This window comes from Harpegnathos saltator, unplaced genomic scaffold (genome assembly GCF_003227715.2).
Source record: "Harpegnathos saltator strain DR-91 unplaced genomic scaffold, Hsal_v8.6 scaffold684, whole genome shotgun sequence".
Lineage (NCBI taxonomy): Eukaryota > Metazoa > Arthropoda > Insecta > Hymenoptera > Formicidae > Harpegnathos > Harpegnathos saltator.
The window spans coordinates 90,513-105,471 of NW_020230520.1; the positions used below are offsets into that span (position 1 = coordinate 90,513).

Below are 14,959 nucleotides of genomic sequence, written 5' to 3' on the forward strand. Positions count from 1 at the left end.
TAAAGTTTTCCAGCCTTTCTCCGTCGATTTCCAGCCTTCCTCCGTCGATATCTCCGCTTCTACTGGGAGTAGAGATTCGTCCATGTAGTCGAAAATGTAGGGTTTTGAGAGGACTTTAATTTGGTACCAGAGCCAGGCCTGTATCTCTAACCGTTTAGGAGATATCGAAGATTAAAGTTTTCCAACCTTTCTCCGTTGATATCTCCGCTTCTACTGGGAGTAGAGAGTCGCCATTTACGGCAAAATGTAGGGTTTTGAGAGGACTTTAATTTGGTGCCAGACCGAGGCCTGTATCTCTAACCGTTTAGGAGATATCGAAGGTTAAAGTTTTCCAACCTTTCTCCGTTGATATCAATTTCTCCGTTGATATCTCCGCTTCTACTGGGAATTGAAAGTGGAAATTTATAGTAAGATTAGAGTTGGTATAGGACTACATTGTGGCAAGAGCGCGTTCCTGTATCTTAAACCGATTAGGAGATATAGTAAGCTAAAATGTTTAACTTGTGATGTTAATATCTCCGTTTCTACTGTGAATTGAAAGTCGAGCTTTATGGACAAAGTAGGGTTGATATAGGACTATATTTTTTCAGCTCCTCTCCCCACTCCTCCGCTCTTTTTAGACCACCGGACATAGTCTGGCATAGAGATGGCAACTGTCATTGCAGCACGGACATAAACCGCCTGAAAGTGGATGTAGCATGGACTTCCACCACATGCAGATTTTACCACCGAGACCTGAAAGTGGATGTACTATCGTAGTTCCCCTCTCAAAATGGATGCAGATGGCGTCCTTTCCCATTGCGGAAAGTCGGTGTCGCAGAAAATGTCGTATTGGCCGCTCTCAGGTTACTCTCTGCGTATACTATAGAATTTCAGTGCTGGCAGTGAATATTAGAACACAGCCATTGGCCGCGTTCAGAAAAATTGATCAGAGAGCGCTTAGTGATTATTGTCTGTGATTGGAGCATTCTTTTAGATTCTTCATAGACCCAGAAGTATGTACCAATCAGGAGCGAGATTCAGTGGAAAATCTAGTAATGTTGTCCAACTGTTGAGTCTGCTGAATGCAGCCGTTATCGTTAAAAGTTACAAAATAAGCTTACAAGGTTAACGATCTTTAGTGTTATTTCGTTGATGCTTGTTTCAATACGAATAAGAGGTAGGAGGAGTCGGTGAACTTGCTTCGTGATCGATATCATTGTGCGACGCAGCCCATGGCGGTATTTCACTGGTAAAAGTGAACTTTTCCATAATTTTGGGATACGACTATAAATATAAATGTTGATCTCAGAGCTGCGCGCGAGCGCGAGGACGCGCCGGAATTGAGTAACATCGGCATGTCGTTGGCGACGCTGGTCATGTAACGATCCCGGATACGTCGTCGTCGTTTCACAAACGAGCGAGCGAGCGAACGGGTGCGAGCAGTTCGACGCGCCGAGGCCAAGATTTTTTAGTTGAATGTTGGAATATTGTCTCTCCATCGATAATTCGAATCGCAGAGTACTGAATACAATTAATAGATTGTTTAAATCGATAAATTGGAGCACTCAATTTGATGCCGTATTTCTGAAACGTGAGGACTGGTCAGGCAACCTGTCCGCCGACTATTTCTAGGAAACTATTTCTTGGGTCGACTATCGTTCAGTACGTGTAAGTTCAACGATATTTATGAGGAAGATCTTAAAGATTAACTTTTATCCTAATGATATATGAATACAGACGATATTTGAACAGGGATAAAGACAGGAGAAAGAGATACAGTAATATTGTAGTCCCAACCTAAGACAGATATTCATTAGTATAAGGAAGAAAAATGTCAGAATATCTGCGAATGACAGAATCAGGATATTCTATTTTGATAAGATCGAGGGTGAACTACAGTTGAATATATATTGCTGACAACCATATATGGTCATAGTAAGCAAGGATGGGCTTCTCCACAAGCCTACAAGGTCAGGCATCACATGAGGCATTGCTGGGTCGCCAAGATGCTGAAATCAAATTGCTGGAGACTATGAGAAGATGTCTCACAACAAAGATCAAGTCTGACCGCGAGTATGCTTCTACTATTTCCTCACTTACTACTCAGGGGAAGAAGATTGATCGTAACGAAGATCTTGTTGGGAGTCTTATAGTACAGGTAGTTCATCTTGTATATGTTGCTGTTGAATATCTGATGTATATAAAAATCTAAAGCTATACATTGCTGTATGTTGTAGAGCTGGAAAGACATAATGGACTCTATTGATCAGACAGCAAAGTTAATTAAACTACAGGCTGACTCTATTGAGAATATTGTAGTGGATCAATTAAGTGCATTGTATGCAGAAAGGAGAAGAGCCAGAAAGTTGTATCAAGAGGAGCAGACTTGGCTGAATAACCAGTTTCAACAAGTAAGTAAAATAGAATATATAATGAAATGCAAATGATGTTGGATAAAATAAATTAGTAATTTGGGTGAATCTTAACAGAAACTATTTGTTGCCTATATTTGTTCTTTATTCAATGAATTTAATTTTGTTTTATCTGATCTGTTATTCAGTTAACAGATGATGTAGCTAGGAAAAAAATGGAATATCAGAAGAATCTGGAAATGTATAAATTGATGAGGTCACGATTTGAAGAACATTATGTTAAATGTAGGTGTTTTGTATTGGTCTTGATATAATGATTATCAGAATCATATCTGCTTCATGAAAAAATAATATAGTAATATGTTTTAGCTGGTAGAGGTGGTCGCAAGTTAGACGAAGTGAGAGAAAAGTACCAGAAAGCATGCAGGAAACTTCATTTAACACACAATGAATATGTATTATTATTGGGTGCTGTGACAGAATGTGAGCATGATTTAAGAACTTGCTACTTGCCAAGCTTGCTTCATCGGCAACAAGCTATTCACCAAGAATTTATAACTTCATGGTGAGTTACGTTTTATAGTATTAGTACAATATCCAATATATATATATATATATATATATATAAACATTCATATCAAAGTATCAATAAAGCATAATTTTATTTCTCCCATTATTCTTGATTCTAAGCAAGGTTTTAATATTCTTCTTGATTCTCATTTGCATGCTACTAGAATGGAGAAGGTAAAATAATCATTACGCAAATTAATTGTTATTCTCATTCGTAACGTACAATATGTTTTTTATACTTTTTCAGGAAAGGAATACTTCATGATATTGTAAAATATTGTGATTTTACAACAGAAAAGTTCTTAGAAATACATATACGAATGCAAAAGGCAGTCGATAGTGTGAAGCCTATCGAAGAGTATAGAGATTTTATTGGAAAACATAGGTATGTATTATTTACTCATTTTTATATATATTGATTTATATACATTTACCTAAATGTCACGAGTCCTGGTGTTAATGTAGAACTAGGCCGGTGTCTCCAATCAGATTCACATTTGATGAGAATCTTGTAGATGACACTTCAGGAAAATTATCACCGAACAAATTGACCGTGGATAATTTGACTATAGATTGGTTGAGAAGTCGTCTGACAGAACTCGAAACTTCTCTCAAGACCACACAACAAAATCGACAAAGTCCGCAATTCCTACAAGAAAACAACAGTGATTCTAAGTATGAATTGTCGCATTAATATGGCATATTAAATTGTTTGTTAATATCGTTCTATTTATGCAATTTTTGTTCTGTCTATTGATCTGTACTGATCCGGCTATACAGCAGTATGCTTTATAGTTCGAATTTTCGAGTTTTTCAGTTTTAATTATAAAATCTTTAACCAACCTATCTTTGTATGTTATGTCACCAGAATCTCAATCTTGGATTATTCTCGTGAAAGAGAAGAATTGAGATTACGTTGTCAGGAAAAGAAGTTACAGAGGCAAATAGATGTCATAAGAGGTGCTCTCAATGAATTAGGCTGTGAAGAGTTACCTTCGGGTTGTGACCTTTCCATGGAAGGTTCTTTCACCGATTCACCTGCCATTAGCAAAGTAAGTAAATCTTCAAGTATTATTTTTTCTTATTCTATTTATCTTAACAAAACGAAACGATTTTATCGATATATGAAGTCAATAGTACATAGTGTGTGTATTATATTACTGTATCCCAATTCTTAATATTGATATCCATATAAGAATAGTTAGGTTTTGGTCGTAATCAGATCTCGGTATTCAGGAAAAACGAAACATTTTTTTGCGATCTGTAATAAACTAATATTGTATATAAATGTAAAAACGTTCTTGCTCTCAATTAGTTTTTTTCAACATTGTTCAGAATTACAAGTTAGTTAGATTTAGTGATATTACAGAGAAACACAATCCCAGACAGTGGTCTATTTACGTTAAGAAGAAACCAACGATTCATGACAATATTTAAATCACCTTTCAAATCTTTGCCAACAATTAATGATTCAAAAAATGGAGTGATTAGGGCGAATAGTGAAGGACCTACAGTCAAAGCAGACAATATTCCCCCTGTTGTATGTGTTATAAATTTTATCCGCGTGGTGTCTGAGTGCTCATATATGTTTCTTGTGGCCGATTGCAAAAAGTGACATTCTACAAACAATCGATGTGTTTTGTATCAAGAATGTGATACAGACTTCTCAATACACAATACATTTATCTCAGCTTCTACTCCATAGTGGTGCTTATATCATGATACTATCACACAAATTAAGGCAGTATCTTTCTCAAGGATATGTTTTTATAATTATTATAGATGACGCGCGAGAGAGAAAGAGAGAGAGAGAGAGATTTACAAATAAACGTCTTGTCGTCGTGTTTTTATGTACCGTGTGAAGTTATAGTTGTACAATTTATTATAATTACAAAATGCGTTGCATGTTCAATAGATATGCATATTGTTTGATATATGTTCAATTATGATATTTCATTAATTTTACAAGCATGAGAAGAATTTCATGCATGCAAGTGAATGTTTTAACACTAATCTTTTACTATGTATAGGCTTTTCTATATTTTATGTAGAAATGTATTTCGAGTACTATGATGCTAAGTGAGATTCCGTTCGTTTTCATAAATTAAATCTGTCTTGTAGGTACCATTGCGCGGAATTTCCCATTTAACTAATAACCAAAAAAGTAACGGCAATGGTGGGCTTATGGAAGAGGAGTGGTTTCACGGAGTATTACCGAGGGAAGAAGTTGTAAGATTACTCGTCAATGAGGGGGACTTTTTGGTACGCGAAACGACAAGGAATGACGAATGTCAGATAGTTTTATCCGTATGTTGGGATGGTCACAAGCATTTTATTGTACAAACTACGCCAGAGGTAAGAAAATTTTAAAGTCATATAAAGTTATTTTATATGTAATTTCGACATAATTTTTAAATATTGTGTGTGTGTGTGTGTATTATTTTTTTTAATATTATATAAAAAGAAAATTTGTGATTATAGTTGTGATAGCATAGAATTTCTTTACATTAAGGAAACAAATTACATTTAAAGCATGCTATTATAGGGACATTATAGGTTCGAAGGACCCACATTTCCATCTATCCAAGAGTTGATCAAGCATCAATGGTTGTCGAGTCTACCGGTGACTAGTCGATCTGGTGCTATTCTTAAGACGCCAATTTTGCGCGAGCGCTGGGAACTTAATAACGATGATGTCATTCTTTTGGAGAAAATAGGTCGAGTAAGTATACCGACAATAGCTTTCTATCCTGGCATTTTATATGACGCAATATAACGACGCGGTCGATTTGACGTACAGGGGAATTTTGGGGATGTTTATAAAGCACAATTGAAAACTTGCAAGACCGATGTGGCCGTGAAAACCTGCAAAGTAACGTTACCGGACGAGCAGAAACGCAAGTTCCTACAAGAAGGGAGAATACTAAAGCAATATGATCATCCAAATATAGTTAAACTTATCGGTATATGCGTGCAGAAACAGCCAATCATGATCGTGATGGAATTAGTGCCTGGTAAGACGATTGTTTTATTCCGATAATGATGTTTTATCACGTTAACATAGCGGTAACACGAATAGTCATTATGTTGTAACGAAGAAATGTTGGAATTTATGAGGACTAATCGCTAACTTTAGGTGGCTCGTTACTCACATATTTGCGAAAAAACGCTAGTACAATAACGCAACGAGAAGAGCTGCGTATGTGTAAGGATGCTGCAGCTGGTATGCGCTACTTGGAATCTAAGTATTGTATTCATAGAGACTTGGCGGCTCGCAATTGTCTCGTAGGTAAATGTGAACTTTAAATGAAAAATTGTAAAACTCTTCGATTAAAATCAAAATATGGAGATGAAGAACACTTTAAGAGCCAGTAGTAGGTATAGTTTATGGGAGAAGGTTTTATGAAAGCGTCGGCAATATTTTTTAATGTTGATAGTCAGGTAAAAATGGCCACAATGTATGATCGAAACATTTCAACAATAAATTGTACCTGCAGAATACAGAAAATTTTCAATAAATGCAAACTAAATCTGCAATTTGGCTCTTGTCATACTTTACTTTTATATTTTAAATGAACTTTATGACAATTGCACGAGGATTCGTCGATTGAATGTGACGAATGGAGCCGTATATAATGTTGAAAATGACTTTCCACAGGATACGAATGCATAGTAAAAATTTCCGACTTCGGCATGTCACGGGAGGAGGAAGAATACATAGTTTCAGGCGGCATGAAACAAATTCCCATCAAGTGGACCGCACCGGAGGCACTAAATTTCGGTAAGTCACTTTAATGTGAAGTCATATTATTGTGAAGTGTTACATATTAATTAACAGTATGTTTAAACTTGTTATAGGCAAATACACATCGCTCTGCGACGTGTGGAGCTACGGAATCTTGATATGGGAGATATTTTCCAAAGGCGGCAATCCATACAGCGGTATGTCGAATTCACAAGCACGCGAAAAGATAGATGCAGGTAAGAGAGAGAGAGAGAGAGAGAGAGAGAGAGAGAGAGAGAGAGAGAGAGAGAGAGAGAGAGAGAGAGAGAGAGAGAGAGAGAGAAATAGAGACTGACGAGTAATTGATTACGAATCAATATATCTATGTATATTATAACGTTTGAATTATGAATAATTAGAATTTTTATATACATTTATATATTTTTTTTTTATATACATATATATACTTTCGTTATACTGAGTGCTCAAAAATGTTTTCTCAGAGGGTTTTTCTCCAAACTGATTTAAAGTTGGTAAACGCGTATACCAATTTCAAATCAGTTCAGAAAAATTCCTATGAGAAAGCGTTCCCGACCATCTTTTTCTGTATTTTGTTGATTAATGCATATTTTTCTGTTAGGATATCGAATGCCTGCTCCGGATGGAACACCCGACGAGATTTACCGTTTAATGTTGCGATGCTGGGAATATGAACCGGAGAAACGGCCGCATTTTGATCAGATATATACAGTGGTTGAGACACTGTCTCAAGCGTATCTGTGAGTACTAGAGGTATTTCTTATGAATACAGAGAAGCAGTGTATCAAGTTGGTGCTAGTTTTTCTTGACATCGAGTTCGCTGACCATCATTTTGTATATTTACATATTATTACTGAAATCTCACACGACAGTATACAGAATTTGGAACTTAAATGTACAAAATTATCGTGATTTATCGTGATTATATTTTATTAATTTGTTGTTGCTCGTTTGTATTTGATGCTAGTGACTTTATCGAGAAAAGCGTGCACAAATCGTTGTGCATATAGTTTTTATAATATTTGAATATATATCTGTGTACATATTCAGTTTCTGTACGGTTTGAATGCTTTTAACTTCTAAAATTAACTTTAACAGGTGCGTTCCAAATTTCATCGAGAAAAAAAAGATGTGTTTAAATCGTATTGAAACTGAGTACACTTGTGAATTTGCAAAATGTATATATAATTGTTAATAAGCCATTGTATATAAAATCATGTCAACTACGAATACCACGTAATGATCATGTTTTATATTGGCGATGTTATAAATTATATTATATTTCTTTCCGTCCATATGTATTTCAGCTTGTGTTACAACGAGTCATTACTGTTGTATTATTTTGATAGTATTTGAATATATGCACATACATACAGGATATAAATAAATATTCATTACAAATTTCAAGGCACGGTAGAAAGAAATATGACAGAAAGAAATAATTTCTGAACTTATATGTTTTGAAAATTTGTAATAGGCGTACATTTATATCCTGTATGTGTGAAAAATGGGGTGATGTATAAGTTCGCCTTCGTCAAGTACAAGTTATGTTGTACATATCGCAACAGGAAAGTTGTCTTGCTTTTCTCGTTACATTTCAGAACGAATTCTATTTTATTCTATTCTATTTTATAAGAGCGATGGAAAAGAATTTTCACACACAGCGTGTCGTTTTCTGATGTCACAATCAGAATAACACCGGGAGAAGTACTAATAATAGCCTTGATCTAACTGAAATTGGTGCAGATGCAGGAAGCAGAATTTCTTTTTCATTTTATATAAAGAAAATGTATATGAAAGTGGGACAAAAAACGTTTCTGTCTAAAAGTGTACCATAAATAAATGCGCGAATTGTCATTGTGTGATTAGACAACTTTAATGATTTATTATTTGTAAAATACATTAGTTGCGATTTTCATTGAGGTTTTTATTTTCAACTTATCTATGGAACAAGATCTTTTTTATAATAAAGAGGCAAGACAACCCTATGCACACGCATATATTTTGTATTATTATGTATTATTTTTCATAGTATATGAACAGATAAGCTTTATTTATTTAGTTCTTGCATCGTCTGTGTTCTAATTAATATGTTGTAATGAGCAATGTGTGTATGTATATGTGTGTGTGTGTGTGTGTCTATATATATATATATATATACATATTTTTAATCATATATTATTCTATAACGTTAAATTATAAATTTTCTGTATTTTACATAAGAATCAAAAGCACAGTTGAAACATCTCAAATTTTGTATATGAAATATGCAATTAGGATTTTATAAATTTTGTATTTTGCTACATTTGTATATAGAGGATGTCTTATTTGAACTGACAATCTTCTGACGACGATGGATGAGAGACTCAAAACTTATTCGAACGATGTTCTAAAAAGCAATAACTTATTACTCGCGTTAGTTGATGCAGGCGATAAAAAAGTTATCTCATTAATTATTAAATATAAATTATTAATGATTAATTAAATATTTCGAGTTGTTAATATATATTAATAACTCTAAATCTTACATAGTCGTTTACAAAATAGTAAATGACTTTTTATGCAATACATGTTGACCATTCATGTTACTGCATACTCAAAATTAGTCAAATATTAGAAAATCAATACAGTTGTATATTTGTATAAATTAAATTTTGTTTAATAAGAATAGTGAATATTGCCAATAATTAAACGTGAATATTTGATATCAAGTTCAATTATTTTATAGACTTTTTTTCTCACATATATACATGATAAATATATATATATATATGATAAAAGAATTGAAGAAAAAAGTCAACTGTACACGAACAGTGTGTGAATACCAAGCTGACTTGTAACATATCATATGTAAAAAATAAATATATGGAATGTTACAAGTTAATAAAAAGGCTATGTTAATAACTTGAATCTTTTTTGTACATTATATTCATATGTAAACTATACTGTTAGGTAAACAAACAGAAAAAAGAACTAGAATTAAGAATCTCGCAGTATAGTATTTTAATGTATAAGAAATACTTTCCCGTAATGATAATTTTATTATTCACTATCGTTGTGTGCAATATATGAGCAAGGTGTACAAATGAAATGTAAATGCATATATCGTTTGTATTATAAATATATAAAATCTATATATATTATGACATTTTTGACACTTTCCATTACACTTGATAACTTGAAGTTCTTGCAATTATTAAACTTAGTATTAGATTTTGCATACTTTTGTATTAACATCTGTTTATATATTGCACATAATTGCGGACAGTCCTTGTGAATAGATACGTAAGAATCATATAATATACAAATACATTGTATTTGCAAGTAACCAATGAAGAATTTTAAAGAAACTCAATCTTACATTATGGCATATAATTATACATATATATATATATAAATGAGTTTATCAATTATTATCATATAGAATGTGTGCAATACAAAAAAAGAAGAGAAAATACTTATCTTTATTTTGTTTTATAGGAATACTCAATGTACACAAAACGTCAATAAAGATTGTATATTAATTATTAATTATGGAGAATATTTTATAAAAGTATGAAATATCTTTTGTTTTTTCCTAGAAAAATTTGCTTAATCATACCAAGGAGGTAAATGACAACTGCTCTAAGAATTATAAATATAATTTAATAAGTTCGTCACTAACTGCTGAAGGTGTCAGAATTCCTAAGTCAGTGAACAACAAATTAATGTATTGGGGTGGTGTATAATCCACTAAGGGATGTTCTTTCTCTAGGTTTTTACTTAAAGTACTGGATGTGTACTGAAACAAAAAATGACAATTACTTTTTACTTAATCATATCAAATTTCTTGCATACTTTTCATTAAGAAACCATCTACCAAAGGAACAATGTATATATATTTTCCAATTTACCTTAAATTCATTTGGTAGGTCTACCTGATTCAAAGGATAAATTCTTGAAAATTTGAAACTTTCTGTCAATACATAAAATGGTTTCTTCATCTCTCTTGCACATATAGCCATTGTATATGTACCTATCTGTAGAAAGATCAGAAAAAATACTTTTAGACTATAAGAATTTTCGCGTTGTTGTTTAATTAAATTATCGCTATACCTTATTGATTACACCACCACTCTCTGCAACACCTTCTGCTCCAACCATTACCATATCTACTTTTTCCATTACATATCCCATTGCAGAATCCAAGATTACTGTGCAAGATATTCCTAGTTTTGTCAAGTTTTGACACATCTCTTCTCTGTTTAAGATAAAATGCAAATCTCAGAATTCATAATAGTTGCAATAAATGTAGTTATTACATGTCATAAGATTAAAGTGAACTTTTATACCCGCTATTATCAGGTGATGATGATGTCACATATACTTCAAATATTTTGTTGCTCGCAGCAGCTTCTTTCATTGCCTGCAGTACTACTCTTGATTTCGAATGTGTGAGTATAATCTGAAACATAAGTACAGTATAAACAGAAGACTGATATATTTAAGATATTTGATATACATAAAATTTCTTCACAATTGATGCATATTTAACTTACTGAGCCATCCGTAATAAACTGGGCTGCTACTTTTGCAATTTTTCCTCGCGCAGCAACAAGTTTCTCATAAAACACCTTACCTCTGTCCAACATAATACGTTTACACACTGCAAATGACTAAAACATAAATAAAATATCATTTAGATATAAAAAATTTCAGCAAATTTACTTGTAATAGTCTAAGCAATATCTAAGCAATGATAAGCAATTTATCATTGATCCTTTGGCTACAGTTAACTTAGCTCAACATAGAATTTTATTGTTGTATATATGCTTTACTACTGGATATATCTAACAAATAGTACTGCAATTGATGTTTGATACTTCATATTGCACAATTCATAGTATAAGTATGTGACGCAATAGCTAATAATTTATACTTATTACATCAGAAAAATTGCATGAAAAAAATGATTAATAAGCTATCCACCGAGTCTCAATGCAAGTTTCAGAAGATAGTGGCAATATATCTTAAAAAGATTGTTTAGCAAAAAACTACTATAAAGTGTCATACAATATTAATAAAGGATTATTACAGGTGTATCTAGTGTTGCTAATGTGATGAAACGAAGAAACAATTCACTTCCAGAAGCAATTGGAGTAACAGGATTTTCTGTAGAACAGATTGCATCGATTGCATCTTGTAAGCAAATCCGAAGTTCTTGAACTGTTTCTGCTGCAATAAAAATAGCAATATATGATAGTAGAGTAAATAGCAAAGTTCTGCCTTCTTCTTTAGTTAATAATACACTTACACTTGGAACGTTCCAAAACTTTTAATAAAGTACGAATAGCAGCCATACCAGCAGATACATCCGTTTCATTTCTAATGATATCATTAAAATATTGACGAATCTCTGAAAATATTTTTTGGACTTATTTCATTATCTAACAAAAACAACAGAGAGAAACAACATAGAACATCAATATATACCGTCTTTTTCCATTGTCTTAATTTATTAATCCTCTGGTTCTTGGTTGTTAATATCTATCACTCGTTTCGTCTTAGTTTTGTAACAACTGTTATTCTGGTAATTAATTAAGCTAATAGTTATTTTATGCAATATATTAAATCAACGTTAATATTGCAAAATCTATTTCTTGTTATTGACTAAATATGTTAGTAGTTGTTGATAGTGTCACATCTATGCCCATGTGTTTAATCACGTTGCCAAATTGAAACAGAGTAGGGGATACAGAGGGTCTGTTCTTTATAGCTGCACTGTCGAACTAGTGCAATAAGTTAGGGTGAGAAAAAATATAGTTGTCTCATGTTAACTTATTGCATTAGTTCAGCAGTGCAGCTGTAAAGAACAGACAGATGGTCTGTTCTTTTCAGCTACACTGCGGAACTAGTGCAATAAGTTAACATGAGACAACTATATTTTTTCTCACTTTAACTTATTGCACCAGTTCAGTAGTGCAGCTGAAAAGAACAGACCACCAGATTCTTTGGGTGGTAACGAGTATGACAAGTTTTTCAGCGCCACCATCGTCTGTACCCGGATGTGTTTAAATTAAAATAGATCACGTGACACGGAATAAGGATACGCGCTATATTTAAACCCATGCATGTGCGCTCATTTATACATATATATATCAAGAAACAAGAAGCAAAGTGCACATGGTGAATAAGGTTTGAAAGATATCTTAAAAATCTTTAATGAATTTTGATTTATATTCATGTAGTTTTGTAAAAGAGCATATAAGTAGATTTCATATTCGACATTACGACTGAAAATTAGGTACTTCAATTTGTAAAATTTTTCTTGAATCAACTCGTTACCATTATTTTTCCCAAAGTTATAACTTTAAATTTTGCTTAGTTTCCATTGTCAAAAGAAAAAATGTTTTAATTTCTGTAAATAATTATAAAATCTGAGAATTTCGCGAATATGCAATAAAAAATTGAAAATAAATTAATTATGTAATACACGTGAGACTGTGTGTGTGTGATATATATATATATATATATATATATATATATATATAATGCATATGATATTATTTATAAGTTATTTTAAAAAGGTTTGTGTAAATAGAATAGCATTTATTTTTATTACTGCTATTATCATTGCTTTTTTTCCAATAACTTCAGTATATTTTTACATTTCATGTTACATTTTAATTAATATACAATGTAGGCCATAGGGTAATTCAATTAATAACTGATCCTTGAAACGAGCAAAGCTTAATTTTGCTTTGCTTCATTCTCACACAATATATTATTTCATAGTTTGGAACACTTATTCGACCTATATTTTAACAAATGCAGTTTTCGATATATTATGATCCTTTTACATCTGAATCAAACTTTTTTGTCTTTTTCTATACATTATTCATTTTATATTTACACGCGCGTTAATAGATTAGTACAATTTTGCCCAAAATGAGCATAGAGTAGCGGGAACTGACAGAAGAAATCACGATATCTTTTCACGACTGTGGAAAGTTTCTTTTCAATAAAATATTAAGTTTTAACTATAATGTATATATATATATAGAATAAATATTTCTCTTTTAGCTACAGATACATGCTTGTCAATTTTGTCAATATTTACTTATCTTTTGATAAAAAGACATGTAAAGACATAATAGAGTTAAAAAAACTTGTATGAGTAATATTAATTTTTATAACGTATCATGAAGTTTTGTGTTCACGCATACATAATAGAACGTTTTTGTTATTCATGTAAACACAGAACTTCGTAATGCGTCTGGAAGCTTTACTTTCTACTGTCTCTCGTCAACGTTACGTCATCAATCCAGTACAAAGTTTACGAAAGTTTAGAAAGTTGCATATCGACCCCACACAAAGACAGTTTCTCATGAGATCGATATACACGATCACACAGTTTGCCCACTTTTTAGACGAGTTCAAACGCAAATCTACAGTGAAACACGAAGGAGTATCGAGTGCGGAGAAATGTTAAACAATGCGTCTCCATTAAACGATTCCTGCTTCTCCATGCCCAAAAGGCGTAACTTCCCGTATAGTTGACTATTTTCGACGTGAGTCAACTTTCACATAAGGATAAAGTCTCTTCGAGTCCGAGAGTCTCGTAATTATTTCCAACAATTACATACATATATATATATACACACACACACACATACACACACACACACACACATACACATACATATATACATACATACATACATATATATATATATCAATATTCATAACTATATTTGCAAAACAGATTGTTCTCACCACGAATTATCAATATCATATTGGAACAATTATGACAGAAAGTAATAGCAGGTTTCTATTCTTCATCCCAGATATGCCGCCTGATACTTTTGTCGTAATGCGCATCTTCATCTTATTTAAAATTAAGTGACAACGCGACTGTACTTTAAACGTCACGTTTTTATCTCCATCTTTTTCTTTGTACTGCTCTCTCGGCAGTGTAACGCGTATTTTTAGACACAAATTTATTTACACATTCGAGATATGGAAGAAAAAATACTCCAAGTATTCAGGCACATCTGGGCGAAACACATGTGTATAGAACATTATATGTATTGCAATGTAACGATCTTTCTTTTTTTCTTTCCGTCGTCATAATAATTTATAATCTCTACAAGTGAAACTCAATAACCATATTTATGAACAAAGACGTTACACAATGTCAAATATATATGTGTGTATGTGTGTGTGTGTATGTTTGTGTGTATATGATGTGTGTGTTAAATACCGGCGTATACTTATAAAATATATCGAATAA

General features: G+C 32.6%; 2 protein-coding genes across 9 annotated transcripts; one reads left to right on the forward strand and one right to left on the reverse strand.

Moving 5' to 3' along the window:
* The first annotated feature begins 1,165 nt into the window (after positions 1-1,165).
* Positions 1,166-8,557, forward strand: FER (tyrosine-protein kinase Fer). 7 transcript variants are annotated; one of them, XM_011149956.3, is made up of 16 exons: positions 1,166-1,650; positions 1,720-2,140; positions 2,220-2,393; positions 2,543-2,639; positions 2,724-2,919; positions 3,172-3,309; positions 3,390-3,599; positions 3,793-3,976; positions 4,294-4,464; positions 5,046-5,279; positions 5,470-5,646; positions 5,725-5,938; positions 6,061-6,213; positions 6,583-6,705; positions 6,783-6,905; positions 7,289-8,557. In XM_011149956.3, exons 2-16 carry the CDS (start codon positions 1,928-1,930, stop codon positions 7,429-7,431), a joined length of 2,550 nt encoding a protein of 849 aa, XP_011148258.1. In that variant the 5' UTR covers positions 1,166-1,650; positions 1,720-1,927; the 3' UTR covers positions 7,432-8,557. The 7 variants fall into 7 exon arrangements, with proteins under 7 accessions (XP_011148258.1, XP_011148257.1, XP_019699359.1 ...); XM_011149955.3 differs by having other exon boundaries at positions 1,735-2,140; XM_019843800.2 differs by having other exon boundaries at positions 1,166-1,644.
* A 1,759-nt stretch (positions 8,558-10,316) lies between these two features.
* Positions 10,317-12,487, reverse strand: eIF2Balpha (eukaryotic translation initiation factor 2B subunit alpha). Of its 2 annotated transcripts, none has more exons than XM_019843779.2 (8): positions 12,160-12,487; positions 11,981-12,051; positions 11,762-11,901; positions 11,226-11,342; positions 11,019-11,131; positions 10,783-10,927; positions 10,581-10,706; positions 10,317-10,468 (listed from the first exon to the last, which is right to left on the reverse strand). In XM_019843779.2, the coding sequence occupies exons 2-8, from the start codon at positions 12,024-12,026 to the stop codon at positions 10,319-10,321; spliced, it is 837 nt and encodes a 278-aa protein (XP_019699338.1). In that variant the 5' UTR covers positions 12,027-12,051; positions 12,160-12,487; the 3' UTR covers positions 10,317-10,318. The 2 variants fall into 2 exon arrangements, with proteins under 2 accessions (XP_019699338.1, XP_011148255.1); XM_011149953.3 differs by having other exon boundaries at positions 11,981-12,082.
* Positions 12,488-14,959: the final 2,472 nt, after the last annotated feature.